The sequence below is a fragment of the Osmerus eperlanus genome, chromosome 7 (genome assembly GCF_963692335.1).
Source record: "Osmerus eperlanus chromosome 7, fOsmEpe2.1, whole genome shotgun sequence".
NCBI classification, from domain to species: Eukaryota; Metazoa; Chordata; class Actinopteri; order Osmeriformes; family Osmeridae; genus Osmerus; species Osmerus eperlanus.
Genome location: NC_085024.1, coordinates 20777991 through 20792792, shown reverse-complemented (window position 1 = coordinate 20792792; position 14802 = coordinate 20777991). Strand labels below are relative to the sequence as shown.

Sequence of the window (14802 nt, the reverse complement as noted above, 5' to 3'; positions counted from 1 at the left end):
AATGATCGTCTCTGTGTTTGATTGGGAAGACGCCTGTCACAGCCCAGCAGACAATGCCACCCAGCGGTATGGGGTGGTTTTGATGATATTATGGAATTGTATTTTAAAGTAAACAAGTCACATTTGATAGTTTATCACACAAATAGGTAGGCCATTATTCCTCAGAATAATAACAATAATTTATTTTTGATAAAACGTACATTCATTCCCATTTAATATCATTGGAGGTTTTATGACCCTTTTATCTGTCATCACAAAACTCTAAAATCGCTTATTATTATCTACATAAACTCTTGTTTTACTATACACTGATCCTATTTACACACAAGTTTTTACATTTATAACATCCACCCAGGGTTATTTAGTGACATCATGTTGTTCTGATGTCATATCTGTTTAGGTATCCTCCTGAGGACTGGTTTGACCTTTGACCTCAGAGCCCTGGCTGTCTATGAGAGGAAATGTGTATCCTGGAGTCTTGTACTCCCTGAAATACAAAAAAATTAAGGTTATTTATTAATGACAGGGAGAAAAGACTCCTGTTTTGTTTTTGTTTTTTTACTTGCTGCCTGCCTGTCTGTCTGTCTGTCCATCTGTATGTCTGTCTGTCTGTCTGTCTGTCTGTCTGTCCTTCTGCCTGCCTGTCTGCCTTCCTGGCTGTCTGTCCATCTGTACTTTTGTCTGTCTGTCAATCTGTCTGTCTGTCTGCCTGTCTGTCTCTCTGACCAAAGTTAATATGTGACATTCAGGAGCTAGTGTGACTTACCTGTCTCCATCTTTCTCTGAAACATAGGCATTCTGTCCAGAAAAGATTAAAGTCAAATATCTGCTCACTTTTTATACAAATAAAACACAAAGATATCACAGAAAGACAGTTTGTCGGTTACGTAGAGGAGGGTTACAATACCTTGGGTTTCTGTGGCACCACTCCTCCAATTTTTTTAGGTACCCCAAGGGTGTCGAATGAATGACTGCGAACCCTTATGGCTCTCTACAAATTAACAGCAAGAATATACAGTAAATAATGACCTCACATAACATAAATATCATCATATGACCGGAGGAACAAATTGTGAGTATATGTTAGAATGCACAATGACATAATCAGGGTTCAAGAAGTCACGGCAAATGTGTCATAACAAACATGTTTCCTGCCACAGTGGCTGATATTCAGTTGTATAAAATTGATGATTAACAGGGCCAACCAGAGTTCTCTCAGCTTCAAAAAAAACAAAAAAAAAACGTTCACCTTAAAGTTCTCTATGAACCCCCCGCTCCCCTCGGACACACCCCTCAACCCCTCAGACGCCGGGAGGCTGGAGAGCGGCGGAACTCCCATCATGCACTGGGAGCGTGTGGAGAGTTCAGCCTGCAGCCCCTCCAGAAGAGAGGAACGAGTGCGCAGCTGGATGAGAGCGGAAGAAGAGAAGAGGGGAAAGAAAAAAGAAGAGGGGAATGATAATTAGACGTTCGAGGTTAAAGGATGGTCCCCCGTAGGAGGATTAAAGGACGATCCCGTAGGATGTAGTGTGGTTGTCGTGTCGCTGCTGTGCGCACCTCTAGTCGGCTGAACTGTTCGGCCTTGTAGCAGGAGATCTCTGCGTTGATCAGCTTCGTCAGAAGGAACTCTCGTAAGATCGACCGCTGCAGGACATTGCCATAGAAACAGATGCTTGGTTGGACATGGTTTTAAATCTTCTTCTTCATACTTTCCTTCTTATCTGCACTGAACACATCCATCTGATCCTTTAGGCTTCCTCATTTGCGCATAGAACTTTGACCTCTGCAGACGATGCACGTGATGTGATATAGATATGATATAGATATTTTATGTCGTTTTTCTCACATCTTTGAAAATAGGAGGATCTGGGAGGGCGGGGCCAAAAGGTGGCACATCCTCTCTGGCAGTTACTGACACCTGGAAACCAGGAGTAGAAACACGGTCAACATGTTTTCCTGGTCTGAATAAAAGACAGTCAGCAGAGCCAGAGCGAGGAGGGAGGGAGGGCGGGTGGTCAAGACTGGGGATTGTGCTCTTTCTATTTTACTCACCTGGAACCCTCCTCCCTTCCCTGCCTCGTCCCCCTCCCCCTTCCAGACCCTCCGGACCACCAGGAAGCAGTGCAGGAAGTGGGAGCTGATGACATCAGACAGGAATGGGGTCTGGCCCTCCTGGTAGACCAGAGCAACGATGTCGTTGCCTATATGCCTCTTCCTCTGCAGCTGTGTAGTGGGGTTAGATATGTTCACCACCTCGAAACAACACTTGAGATGGAGGTGATGATGACCTTAGTTTAAAGGGGTCCCATTCAAACTGACCTGCTGGGGATCCCCATCTGTGTAGGGCAGCTTGGTTGCAACGTGAAACATGACTTCTCTACCGTGGAAGGACGTGAACACGGTATGACTTCCTGTCTGGTCGTGAGACACATCCAGACCTCCTCGGAATCTGGGGAGAGGTGAGAAGATTGTCAGTCGACAACATCTGGTCTGACACCTTGTATGTGTCATCACCTCGTAAGAGAGAACTCTGATTTACCCAGTGAATCCCTGGAGTTTTACTGTCTCTCCAAGACTGAGACGAAGTCTTGAAACTCTTCACTTTCCTCATTGTTACTGAGTATGTCCTGCTCTGTGAGCTGTAATGTAGAGAGAGAGAAAGAGAGAGAGAGAGAGTCTGGTAAGTAATATGTAGCCTGGAAGAGGTGTAAATGGCAGTTATTTTACTCCCCACCACCATTCCCCTGTGTAGTAGCTGCTAACCTGCCCCTCCTTCTGATGCAAGATGCCAAATTTGAAATTAGGAGACACCCGGTGTTCATCAAATGCTGTTATGAGCTCTGGAGCCTGGCCGAGGGATGAAAGAGGAAAAGAGACGAGACGGTAAGGGAGGAAGACGATCCGTAAAAAGAAAAACAATATTCTGAGAGACATAAGAAGAATCTAAAAGAATCCGAGAAGAAGTACCTTGAGATAGCTAACCACCTCGAATCTGGGTACGGCCACATTCTCACACAGCATCTGTAAAATATGAAAGCAAAATACTGTGAACGTATACGGTCGGTTGTTTATAGTTTATAGTGCTTGAAGTCAAGAGTATTAAGCATACCCTGGCCAGCTCCACAGCAGAGGGATGTTTGAAAAGAGAGAGACCAGAAAAAACTCCATGCAAAGAGCATTCCTTCATTCTGTGTTGGACAGTCAGAGCATAAATCAGTGGTTACGATGTGTTACATAGAGCTCATGCTGTATTAAGTGAATGTAATGTAGTCAAAGTCGACCTCAGTATGACTCTTAGTCGTTTCTGCTCTTCCTCCAAACACACAGAGAGAACCAAGGGGCCCTAGGGAGGGGTCCAGTGCCGTGAACGAGTGATGGTACTGACGGAGGACAGGAAGAATACGTTTAAAAAGAACAGAGAGAGAAGATTTTCACAGGGGAATTGCCCATCGGCTAAGCAGATTCACTAGTTGTCAGTTGAAATGTAAGAAATGAATTCAAGTGATGGAAGACCAGACATGCGGTGCAAACACTGAACTGACTCTTGATCGAAAGAGATCGTTGTATATTTTTGCCTCGCTGTCTCTCTCCATGATGTCATAGGAGTCTGTGTCCAGTCCGTGATGTGAGCATGTGGGGCTCATGTCAGCAAATTTCTCCAGGGGGGGGTCGATCCAATAACCCCCTATTTTTGGAGGCAGGATCAGAGGCAGGTCGCCTCCGATCTTTAAAAGATGAGACTTAGACAGAGGTGAGAAGATATAAAGGTTAATTTAGTTTAGTACATTTGCGTTTACATTTACATTTACTCATTTTAGCAGACGCTCTTATCCAGAGCGACTTACAGTAAGTACAGGGACATACCCCCCGAAGCAAGTAGGGTGAAGTGCCTTGCCCAAGGACACAACGTAATTTGGCACGGCCGGGAATCGAACTGGCAACCTTCAGATTACTAGCCCGACTCCCTCACCGCATCATAGTACAGATACATTCCTACACATTTATGTTTGTATTATTGTATTTTTTTATTACATTAGTAATTTAGTACCTTCCTACACAGTATAGTCTTACACGTCTGAGTATATTCTTAAATGAAAGACGTGTTTAACATTGAAACAAAGTTAAACGATGACACCAACCTTTTTTTCTTTGTCACGCTGGTATTATTACCATTGGAATGGACGAAAGTGTTTTGGGCAACAGACACTCTCACTGTATGAAACAGTTTTGCTAACAACAAACTTACCTTCAAAGGCAAAGGGAACTCACACCGCTGTTCATCCAGCCTGCTACCCTGAAGGAAAAGATGGACATGAATGAACACAGATGCATCCTAACCTTACTTTCCCAAACTATTGAGGGGGGCAGTGTTCCGGACCAACCTGTAGCTTTTCAATGATCTCAAACAGTTCTGTCACCTGCATCGATGAACACAGAGCCGAGTAGACAGACAGAGAGGCAACCAGAGTGAGACAAAAATAAGAGGGAAATAAGCATTAGGACGAAACAGGAACAGGACACACATTGACGCATGCAAGTTCACTCTTATTGTGAATACAGAATTAGATATATGTTTTTACCCTTTGGTTGCTATTAGCTGGAAGGAAAGGCTTGCTCTCATTGGAAGGACAATCCAGAACATCCAGAATGCTGGGTTGTAAAGTTTCTTGTCTGCTGCAGCAGGTGCATTGACAGACGAAAGCAATACAATTCATAATGTCTTCCCATTAAAAAAAAACATTTGTTATAACAGCGTCCCCCATATGCCATGAAGGCAGAACTGGTTTCATATGAAAACACACCAGCACAGATGAAGATAAATACAGGTGATTGAAGAATTACTGACCGTGTTTCCTCCCCGCATATGAATCTGTCCTCACTGTCAACAGGGGATTGGGAACTGCTCAGAGCAGACAATACATGGTGTGACAGAGAAACAGATTACACATGATGAATACTACTTTCAATATTTAAGAAAATGAATCCGCGAAACCATGTGTGTGTATGTGTGTGCTGTAAGACCATGGTCTCCACGAAAAACGGGCCAACCAGTGACAATATGGCAGTCTTTTACTCACCCTCCATATGCCCCAAAAGTTGAACTTCTCTTCCTGTGGAAGAACTTCTCGTTTCTCCTCTCTCCTTCCATCGCTCTGTGTGTTTATTTGCGAGTGCCAGTTTGCTACGGCGTCAATTAGGGCTTGCTGAGGGATGAATTAATTCACTCTTTCACTCTATCTCCCTCTCCCTCTCTCCTTCTCCTCCTCTCTGCCCCCTGCCTCTCCCTCATTTAATCTCTCTCTGCTTCCTTCTATCCTGCTGTCAGCTAAACAGGCAGTATTAACCCTCTCTGGGCCACAGGAACACCAGTACAGAAGATTAACTGCCACAAACCCTGATAGACGTATGAGACAGGCACAGTGAGGCCGGACTTCATCGATTGCCATGCTCTAATAAACACATGTGGTGGTCTCACTGACTGGCAGAGTGTAAAGATAGACTTGGGAAATAAATAAAGAAATGCATGAGAGATTTTCTCTCAGACCTGTTACCCTTTGAGTCAGTAAGAATCATCAATTATTGACAGCACACACTGAGAGAGAGGAGCAAGACAGCAGGAGTGTGGAGGAGGGGTAGAAATGGGGAATTGTGTGTGTGTGTGTAGGGGTGGAGAATACATGTTGTATATATGTACAATGTTTAATCTATTAGACGAAAATACATGTATCATATTAACTAGTAGTTCAGTGCTTTAACTCTAAAACAGATTAAAGATAAAGTCCGTTGGGAATATATACAAAAGACACACAAAGGGGAGTTTCATATATTTTCTCGACTTTTTTAATTAACCCTACCGCATTTCCTTCCAATAACAAGCTAGCCTCTCAAAACCGATAAACCATTAGACCACAAACAACGTCGATCATACAGACCTGTTATCAATTGGCTAATTACTGACTGTAAACAGAGATTTGAATTCAAAATAATTTTCATTTTCAATGTCTAAACACGACCTTCACGCAACTAGTAAGAGATTAGCTGCTTTAAACGTCACTCATGTATTCTCTGATCTCATTGGCCGAATCACTAAAGAGTGCGACAAATCCACACCCACAACAAAGCTTTGCATGGACGCGCGGAAGTGTGACCGAACGGTGTTATTAATTTTGTAGCTAGCACGGTTACTAACGATGCATAGCTAGTTCTCCTTAAAGCTAGTTTTTAGCAAGTCTGATGCAGAGAAGTGCAAGCAAGTCTTTCTTGAAAGTAGCTAAGTTGTTTTTTTTCTTGCGGCAAGGAGATCGGTCAGACGTTAGCATCAACGTAGCTAGCTTAAGATCGCTAATTAGCCAGCTAGTACTGACCGCAAAACTACTACGGTAGTTACCGTAGGGTGGTTGCTTGCAGTAAAACTTCTGATACACATTAGGTTGTGTAATTTTGCGCGATTCAATGTAGCTAACTGTTTTAGACGAATATCTGGCGATGAGCTAGTTATATCATAGCTGTAGCTATCCTCTCATCTCGACATGTGTGTTTGAACTGCTTTACACTAACTGTACTCGAGAACTTGACACTGACTGCTAAATAGCCAACAACTACCTGCGCCGTGACGGCTAAAAAAAGAGCTATTAGCGCAAAAAGCAGTTAGCATTTAAGGATAACTTTTCAACTTCAAAAGGCTCGTTCAACATCCATTCTGTTGTTAAGTCAGACTACTTCAAGGTAAGAAGACCGATTGACGACGATAAGCGGTTGTCTGACAATTTAATGCATTAAAAAATCAGGGAATGATTTACACACATTTTTTATTACGTACTTTGTCACAGAGCACAATGTTGGGAGGCATGCAGGAACGGGATAAGAAGGCGCTTCGGAAGCGCTCCGTTATTCTCAGTAAAGAGATGGTGGTGGACGAGTTGCTCGTTCAGTCACTGACAGCAGACGAGATCCTTACTGACAGCATGGCAGAGAGTATCTTGGTATGTTTCCAAACTATGTTGTCTTGATCCAGGCAAATAACACGATTCTTCTTTGACGAAGAATTCTCTTCGTTGCGTCGCATTGTTTCTTAACGGCCTTTCTCCTATGCTAGGTGGAGAAAACATCTCAGAAGCGAAGCTATCGTCTGCTTTCTCTCCTGCCCAAACGAGGACCGCGTGCCTTCAGCAGCTTCTGCTCTGCCCTGAAGGACACGGAACAGCATCACTTGTCAGCCCTTCTCACCGAGTACTCAGAGAGCGACAGCAGGGAGGCTGACACGAAGGTAATGCCCCACTGACCACACCACACAGTCATGCTATCCTACACCAGCCCTTCCAGCGCCTTCCTCAGGCTGCGCTTGGCTCTTCCAGGGCCCCCAGGCAGAGACAGAGATAGAGACAGTGACAAGCAGCGAGACACAGCAAGAGAGCGAGTGTTGTCTGGTCACGCGAACCCCAGAGAGGCCGAGAGACACAGAGAGAGATGTGGACAGTGAGAGAGAGGTGAGCACCTCACCCGAGCCTGCCGCTGCTTCCAGACACTGTCGATAGACGGGGAGCGGGGAGGACCACACACGCCCTCTCTCACCTCTGACTCTGTGTGCTGTGCAGGTACAGAGCTCTCAGACGCTAGAGCGACACAGAGAGGAGGACTGTGAGGTGGGCAGTGTTGGAACCACCCCAGGCCAAGCCTTCTGCTGCTGCAGCCCTGAGTGTCCAGAGAGAGAGACACTCACAGACAGTGAGGAGAGAGAGACACTCACAGACAGTGAGGAGAGAGAGACACTCACAGACAGTGAGGAGAGAGAGACACTCACAGACAGTGAGGAGAGAGAGACACTCACAGACAATGAGGAGAGAGAGACACTCACAGACAATGAGGAGAGAGAGACTATCACGGACAGTGAGGAGAGGGGCAGGACGGGACAGGGGAGAAAGAGAGGGAGAAGAGAGGAGAGGGAGGTGAGTCACCTGTCACACCCGGTTTTAGATCAGGCTTTACAGGTACACAGACACACAGGTACACAGACACACAGGTACACAGACGAGATGCAGACTTGTCTAGTTATGCTTTTTGTTGATGTTCTGTTCACACCTCACGGACACATCCACAACAAGTGGTTCATGAATAAATCCAAACTTTATTGTTCAGTTATTATGCTACAAGTCATGCATTGTTTACGATTCACTTTACATTTGGGCCCCATTGAGTTTCCTCAGATTGTAGTAATAGGGTTTAGTAATAATGTCTTTTATTCATGTTTTTCCCTTCAGAGGTTGCTGGATTCTCCCTTCCCACTTTCTACTCAGGAAGGAGTGTTCACAGCCAAGAGACCAAGGACACATGGTATGTACAGCTGCAATCTGGGGCACATTCACCATCACACAAGTTTGGTTCATAATATTTGTCAGTCTCCATGGCGATATGGGAAGCTGTTAGGACGAGGGAGTGTCTGTGGTCGTCCAATGGAAGGAGAGAGGAATGGGATTGTATTCACGCATTCTATGTGTTGTTTTGTGAATTCCACTTTAAGATATCTTGAAGAAGTATTGGAGTTTGTGGTAAGTTAATGTTATCGGAGTTAAGTAAAAGGAGTTTGTGTGAAACTGTTCTGTTTATCTGACCTTATCAGCGTGGGAAGTGAGCTAGCAGCTGCTTTGGTGCAAAGTTAGCCACCTTCAGACACACCCTGGTGACTCATTCACAAGTGTTTTCACACTGCCTGCTAACAACACACAATGGACATTGCATCAAAGGCTAAAACGTTGCTAAGATATGTAGGGATCTTGAATGAGGCCCAGGGCTTCTACCTGTTCTGGAATGTTTTCAGATGTTCTCACAGGGCATAGAGTTATGAACATCATGGAGTGTGTAACTGCAATTTCCCCACTGTGGGACAAATAAAGGATTATCTAATCTTAACATAGGTGTGACAGTCGCTCACAGCCTCTCACTGTGTGTAACGGCCTCTCACTGTGTGTTCCCAGAGTCTGTGGAGATGTGTCTGGACGCAGACAGCCCCATCACCACCCCGGTTCTCCCCTGCACTCCAGACTTCTACCTCTCTCACTACCCACAGGTACAGAACCTATTTTTAACCGGGACCATCTGCCTGTGTTACCTGATGTCAGGGACGGTGATCTCCACGACACACAGTCCGAACATCACACAGTCACACCCCCTTCTGCTAGACTTGTTTCGACTGCCTGGGCAGCACCAGATGGTGCAGCTGGACTCCGGCCCAGCAGTAGGTGATTGGTTTGTTTGTAGACGCTGATTACAGCGTCCCCACAAAGATACATCCACCTCTCTCCCTAGGGCGGAGCGTGTCTTCCTCGTACTGCTCCTCTGAGACAGAGACAGACAGGCACAGGAGGGCTCTAGGGGTCCGTACAGCCGTGTGTTTCAGGAGGATGTGTGTGTGTGTGTGACAGGCAGCGAGTGTGTGAGTTCCCCCCTCCCCACATGCCGTGTGTGTCAGGTGTGTGTGTATGTGTGTGTGACAGGCATGCTGTGTGTGCTGTAAGACCATGGTCTCGTTAGAAGTGACTCACCGTTCGGGCTGCGCCGCAGGGGTCTGAAGAACGCCACAACAAAAGACGGCGCAAACTAGTGAAGGTGTGAGCAGATGCCTGTCTCCTGGTAACCACTGTCTCCCCCCCCTCCCCCTCTCTCTATCTCTCTCTCTCCCCCCCACCCTTTGAATCTTTCACTGTCTCCTCCCTGTCCTTCTCTATCCTTCCGTACCCTGTGTCCAGTCCTACCCCATGGTCTCCTCCAGGCGTGGCCTGGCCCTGGTCATCAGTAACACGGTGTTCGAGGCCACCGCCCCAGACCTGGAGACCCGGAAGGGGGGCGAGGTGGACGAGGAGGTGCTCCGGAAGGTGTTCACTGAGCTGGAATACCAGGTCACTGTCCAGAGAGACCTGACCGCTCAGGTAAGGTGTACACACACACACACACCAGCATGTTCTTACTTGGATTATGGAATTAGGATCCATAGGAAGTGACACAAAGCTGTCAATCTGTGTGACTGATTTTTCTCCCTCCCGCCCCCCCCCCCCCACACATTTCTCTCTCCATCCCCATGTCTCTCTCTTTCTCCCTCTGTGTCTCTCCCTCTGTGTCTCTCCCTCTGTGTCTCTCCCTCTGTGTCTCTCCCTCTGTCTCTCTCTCTCTGTGTCTCTCCCTCTGTGTCTCTCCCTCTGTGTCTCTCTGTTTCTCTCCCTTTGTGTCTCTCCCTCTGTCTCTCTCCCTCCGTGTCTCTCCCTCTGTGTCTCTCCCTCTGTGTCTCTCCCTCTGTGTCTCTCCCTCTGTGTCTCTCTCTGTGTCTCTCCCTCTGTCTCTCCCTCTGTGTCTCTCCCTCTGTGTCTCCCTCTGTGTCTCTCCCTCTGTGTCTCTCCCTCTGTGTCTCTCCCTCTGTGTCTCTCCCTCTGTGTCTCTCCCTCTGTGTCTCTCCCTCTGTCTCTCTCTCTCTGTGTCTCTCCCTCTGTGTCTCTCTCTCTGTTTCTCTCCCTTTGTGTCTCTCCCTCTGTCTCTCTCCCTCCGTGTCTCTCCCTCTGTGTCTCTCCCTCTGTGTCTCTCCCTCTGTGTCTCTCCCTCTGTGTCTCTCCTTCTGTGTCTCTCTCTGTGTCTCTCCCTCTGTCTCTCCCTCTGTGTCTCTCCCTCTGTGTCTCCCTCTGTGTCTCTCCCTCTGTGTCTCTCCCTCCGTGTCTCTCCCTCCGTGTCTCTCCCTCTGTGTCTCTCCCTCTGTGTCTCTCCCTCTGTGTCTCTCCCTCTGTGTCTCTCCCTCTGTGTCTCTCTCTCTGTGTCTCTCCCTCTGTGTCTCTCCCTCTGTGTCTCTCCCTCTGTGTCTCTCCCTCTGTGTCTCTCTCTCTGTGTCTCTCCCTCTGTTTCTCTCCCTCTGTTTCTCTCCCTCCGTGTCTCTCCCTCTGTGTCTCTCCCTCTGCCTGTAGGACATGAGGATGTGCATCGAGGCGTTCCGCCGGCAGCAGGACCATGGGAACATGGACAGCAGTGTTCTGTGTCTGCTGTCCCACGGTGTGGAGGGAGCGGTTTATGGCACCGACGGAGAGCTGCTGCCGGTGAGAGAGAGAGTGTGTGTGGGTGTGGGTGTGGGTGTGGGTTTTGAAGTTGTCAGATAAGAAAATCTCTCTCTCTCTCTCTCTCAGTTGGACTGGGTGTTTGAGGCCTTTGATAACGCCCACTGCCCTCTGCTGCAGAACAAGCCCAAGATGTTCTTCATCCAGGCATGTAGAGGAGGTGAGCGTCCCAGACTCTCCTGCCAGGCTTCTCTTCCAGCTCTCTTTCCCCGTCTCTCTAGTTCAGCTCTCTCTCTTCTCCTGTCTTCCTCAGCCTCTCTCTTCCTCTATCCCCTCTCTCTTCTCCTGTCCTCCTCAGCCTCTCTCTTCCTCTATCCCCTCTCTCTTCTCCTGTCCTCCTCAGCCTCTCTCTTCCTCTATCCCCTCTCTCTTCTCCTGTCCTCCTCAGCCTCTCTCTTCCTCTATCCCCTCTCTCTTCTCCTGTCCTCCTCAGCCTCTCTCTTCCTCTATCCCCTCTCTCTTCTCCTGTCCTCCTCAGCCTCTCTCTTCCTCTATCCCCTCTCTCTTCTCCTGTCCTCCTCAGCCTCTCTCTTCCTCTATCCCCTCTCTTCTCCTGTCCTCCTCAGCCTCTCTCTTCCTCTATCCCCCCTCTCTTCTCCTGTCCTCCTCAGCCTCTCTCTTCCTCTATCCCCTCTCTCTTCTCCTGTCCTCCTCAGCCTCTCTCTTCCTCTATCCCCTCTCTCTTCTCCTGTCCTCCTCAGCCTCTCTCTTCCTCTATCCCCTCTCTCTTCTCCTGTCCTCCTCAGCCTCTCTCTTCCTCTATCCCCTCTCTCTTCTCCTGTCCTCCTCAGCCTCTCTCTTCCTCTCCCTTTTTAGTAATGATCTCTTTCTCTTGGTGTCCTCCTCTCTCTCTCTCTGTCTCTCTGTCTCTCTCTTGTCAGAGGAGATGGACTGTGGCGTGGAGCAGTTGGACGGGCCGGGCAGGACCTCGTCCCCCGGCTGTGAAGAGAGGGACGCGGGGAGGGAGGGAGAGGGGGATGGAGACGGCAGGCGGAGGCAGGAGAGGGGGAGGCTGAGGGTCAAACTGCCCCAGCGCTCCGACATGATCTGCGGCTACGCCTCCCTCAAAGGTGAGAGAGGGTGTGTGGGAGAGAGAGAGAGAGAGAGAGACTGTGGGTGTGTGAGAGAGAGAGTGGATGTGTGAGAGTGAGAGAGAGAGAGTGTGTGTGTGACAGAGAGACGATGTACTGAAATGTCTGGGTTTTCTACTGTAGGCACGGCTGCTATGAGAAACACCAAGAGAGGCTCCTGGTTCATCCAGGAACTCAACACAGCACTTCGACTCCGAGCCAGAGACACACACCTCTCTGACATCATGGTGCAGGTGAACACACACACACAGTGGTCGCTGACCTCTGCTGGAGGCAGGGTGGACCCCGTGGTTGGAGCACTTTGACACTGATGTATCAATACTCTTCCAGTGTGGATAGTAATGTGTGTGGCTGTTTGTTCCTCCCTGTGTCCTGGCTGTGTGTTCCTCCCTGTGTCCTGGCTGTGTGTTCCTCCCTGTGTCCTGGCTGTGTGTTCCTCCCTGTGTCCTGGCTGTGTGTTCCTCCCTGTGTCCTGGCCGTGTGTTCCTCCCTGTGTCCTGGCTGTGTGTTCCTCCCTGTGTCCTGGCTGTGTGTTCCTCCCTGTGTCCTGGCCGTGTGCTTCAGGTGAACGGGCGCATCAAGGAGAGGGAGGGCTACGCCCCCGGAACGCCCCACCATCGCTGCAAAGAGATGTCAGAGTTTACCAGCTCCCTCTGCAAAGACCTCTACCTGTTCCCTAAGTACCACCCACATTACTGACACTCACACACATTCCACTCTTACTACTGCCACACACACTCGCACATTCCAACCCTTCTCAGACACACACACATTCCCACACAGAGGGTTTATTCATTCATATTTGCTGTGCAAATTCTCAGACGGAGACACACACACACTCCATCTCCCCCTACACAAACCCCAAAACACACACATACACACTCCAATATCCCGCTACACAAACCCCAAAACACACACACACACTCCATCTCCCCCTACACAAACCCCAAACACCAGCTCTTGGAAAAAGGAACAAGATTGAGTTGTTCTACCTGTTCTTGGTAATGGACATGGAGGTGATCAGTATGCAACATATACAGCCTCAGTTCCTTTCAGCAATCTTACCCACATGTGTGTCAATGCCAGTTATGGAATTATAATTCTGTGAAATGTTCCTTTTAATCACCGGAAGCTACATTTGAGAGTGTCACCTTTTATTTCTTACCAAATTTCTTGGAAAGGTTTATACATGCATCTATTTTTATCTTTTTTTTTATTGTACTTTATTTTTTTTATCTTACCTTGTGGAATGCCTATTTTACATGAATTCTAAAGGCCATCCTCTGTTTTTGTATATTTAAAAAAAAGAAAAGAATGTTTTATTGTCAAATGCTTAGAAAGAGCACTATCGCATTCCTTGTCTTACATGCCTTCCGTAGCCTGGGGGCAGTGTGTAGTATGATTTGTTAATGCAGCTGTAGAGAAAAACAGACTTGAGCACCTCGTCCTAGACAACCCTCGAACGACCGCTGCCACAGGATAGGCTGCCTCGGCTGTCAGCTGCGACAGGGATAGTTTAGCGGTCCAATGGGAGAGAACCACTTGTTCCAAGGACACTTCATCAGAACATGTTTTGGCGTTAGAACTCTTCGGTCCTTACGGTCAGAACCGGTTACCTCCGGTGTTGGGGACGACTCCCCCCCCCCCCCCCCATCTCCTCCCAGGGGGTGCCGCCTGGTGCATGTGGTGCGAGTGCAGGGGTCACCAACCTATGAACTATGACCTTTACACCAACTCGACACCTTATATTACTACCCCTGTGTTGACCCCCTCCCTCATCCCTCATCCGCAGAGAGACTGTCTGCGTGACTGTAAGGGTTTCACCTGGCTATATTTACATGGCTTTGCCGGCCACATAGCAATATGTAATACAGTACATATATTGATGTCGAAAGCTATTTTGTTCACGTCTTCCTATAGTATATGAAACAGCTTTTATATGCAAGTTGCAGTCTGGACCTGTGCCATTGAGAACCAGGAGTAACACAAGATGTTTATGTACAGTGAACCGTGTTTGGTGCGCAAAAGTATCACCTCGCAAGTGTACAAGCAATATTGACGTTTCTCTGAACCCTTCAGACAAGCATGTGTTCGTACAACAGTGTTGTAGACAAGAGTGGATACTATTGGAGCAGTATTGATTGACGTGTCACCCATCCAATCACAGCAAGAGAAAGGGGTGGTTGTTGTTCTCGAATCTCGATAGACGTTTCCCTTATGCACATATCTGGGGTCAGCCTTCTTTCTTCAGACCTCAGCCCTCATCGTTAAAAGGAACAACGCACAACTGATCAAAGATCAGCTCTGCCGAGGGGGTCGTCTTTACTGCCAAGCTGTGAGGTGGGGAGGGACCTAACGTGTTGTCAATAACAATGACTGCCAAAATGTTCAACACAATAAATGTTTTTTTTTTTTTTTATACTGAAATTGAATGTATTGTATCTTTTTTATTATGTCTTTTTTATTATTATTGCGAGGTAGAGACAGTGTCTGTATGTGAAAGTATTTCCCATGTACACTATACATGATATACTTGACTACATCTTGGACCTTGTTGCTGTGTGTGTGTGTTTGTGTCTGTGTACGCCCTGTCCTCCCTAACCCTCTCAGTATGCTGGTATAGT

At 47.6% G+C, this 14802-nt stretch overlaps 2 protein-coding genes across 4 annotated transcripts; one reads left to right on the top strand and one right to left on the bottom strand.

The window, feature by feature from the left end:
- Nucleotides 1–33: 33 nt before the first annotated feature.
- On the bottom strand, nt 34–5617 carry rap1gapl (RAP1 GTPase activating protein-like). The gene is given in 21 exon segments (XM_062465811.1): nt 34–487; nt 767–798; nt 908–991; nt 1250–1405; nt 1558–1644; nt 1847–1918; nt 2053–2223; nt 2320–2449; nt 2540–2576; nt 2579–2639; nt 2764–2847; nt 2968–3021; nt 3110–3188; nt 3282–3343; nt 3345–3380; nt 3543–3740; nt 4247–4294; nt 4383–4418; nt 4581–4674; nt 4847–4900; nt 5079–5617. Coding segments are annotated over 21 exon segments (1737 nt in total). The 5' UTR covers nt 5150–5617; the 3' UTR covers nt 34–396.
- Nucleotides 5618–6116: 499 nt separating this feature from the next.
- Nucleotides 6117–14725, top strand: casp2 (caspase 2, apoptosis-related cysteine peptidase). Of its 3 annotated transcripts, XM_062465801.1 has the most exons (13): nt 6117–6726; nt 6831–6983; nt 7097–7267; nt 7356–7487; nt 7596–7946; nt 8259–8331; nt 8973–9064; nt 9744–9923; nt 10941–11069; nt 11157–11247; nt 11969–12157; nt 12302–12411; nt 12743–14725. In XM_062465801.1, the coding sequence occupies exons 2-13, from the start codon at nt 6837–6839 to the stop codon at nt 12875–12877; spliced, it is 1800 nt and encodes a 599-aa protein (XP_062321785.1). In that variant the 5' UTR covers nt 6117–6726; nt 6831–6836; the 3' UTR covers nt 12878–14725. The 3 variants fall into 3 exon arrangements, with proteins under 3 accessions (XP_062321785.1, XP_062321786.1, XP_062321787.1); XM_062465802.1 differs by lacking the exon at nt 7596–7946; XM_062465803.1 differs by lacking the exons at nt 7356–7487; nt 7596–7946.
- The last annotated feature ends 77 nt before the right edge of the window (nt 14726–14802 follow it).

What these genes read in the sequence shown, in the direction of transcription:
- casp2 (XM_062465801.1), top strand. Translation starts at nt 6,837, where the DNA reads ATGTTGGGAGGCATGCAGGAACGGGATAAGAAGGCGCTTCGGAAGCGC. An exon ending in ACCTCTCTCACTACCCACAG is followed by an intron (nt 9,065 to 9,743) that starts GTACAGAACCTA and finishes CCCTGTGTCCAG; the next exon opens with TCCTACCCCATGGTCTCCTC. An exon ending in AGAGAGACCTGACCGCTCAG is followed by an intron (nt 9,924 to 10,940) that starts GTAAGGTGTACA and finishes CTCTGCCTGTAG; the next exon opens with GACATGAGGATGTGCATCGA.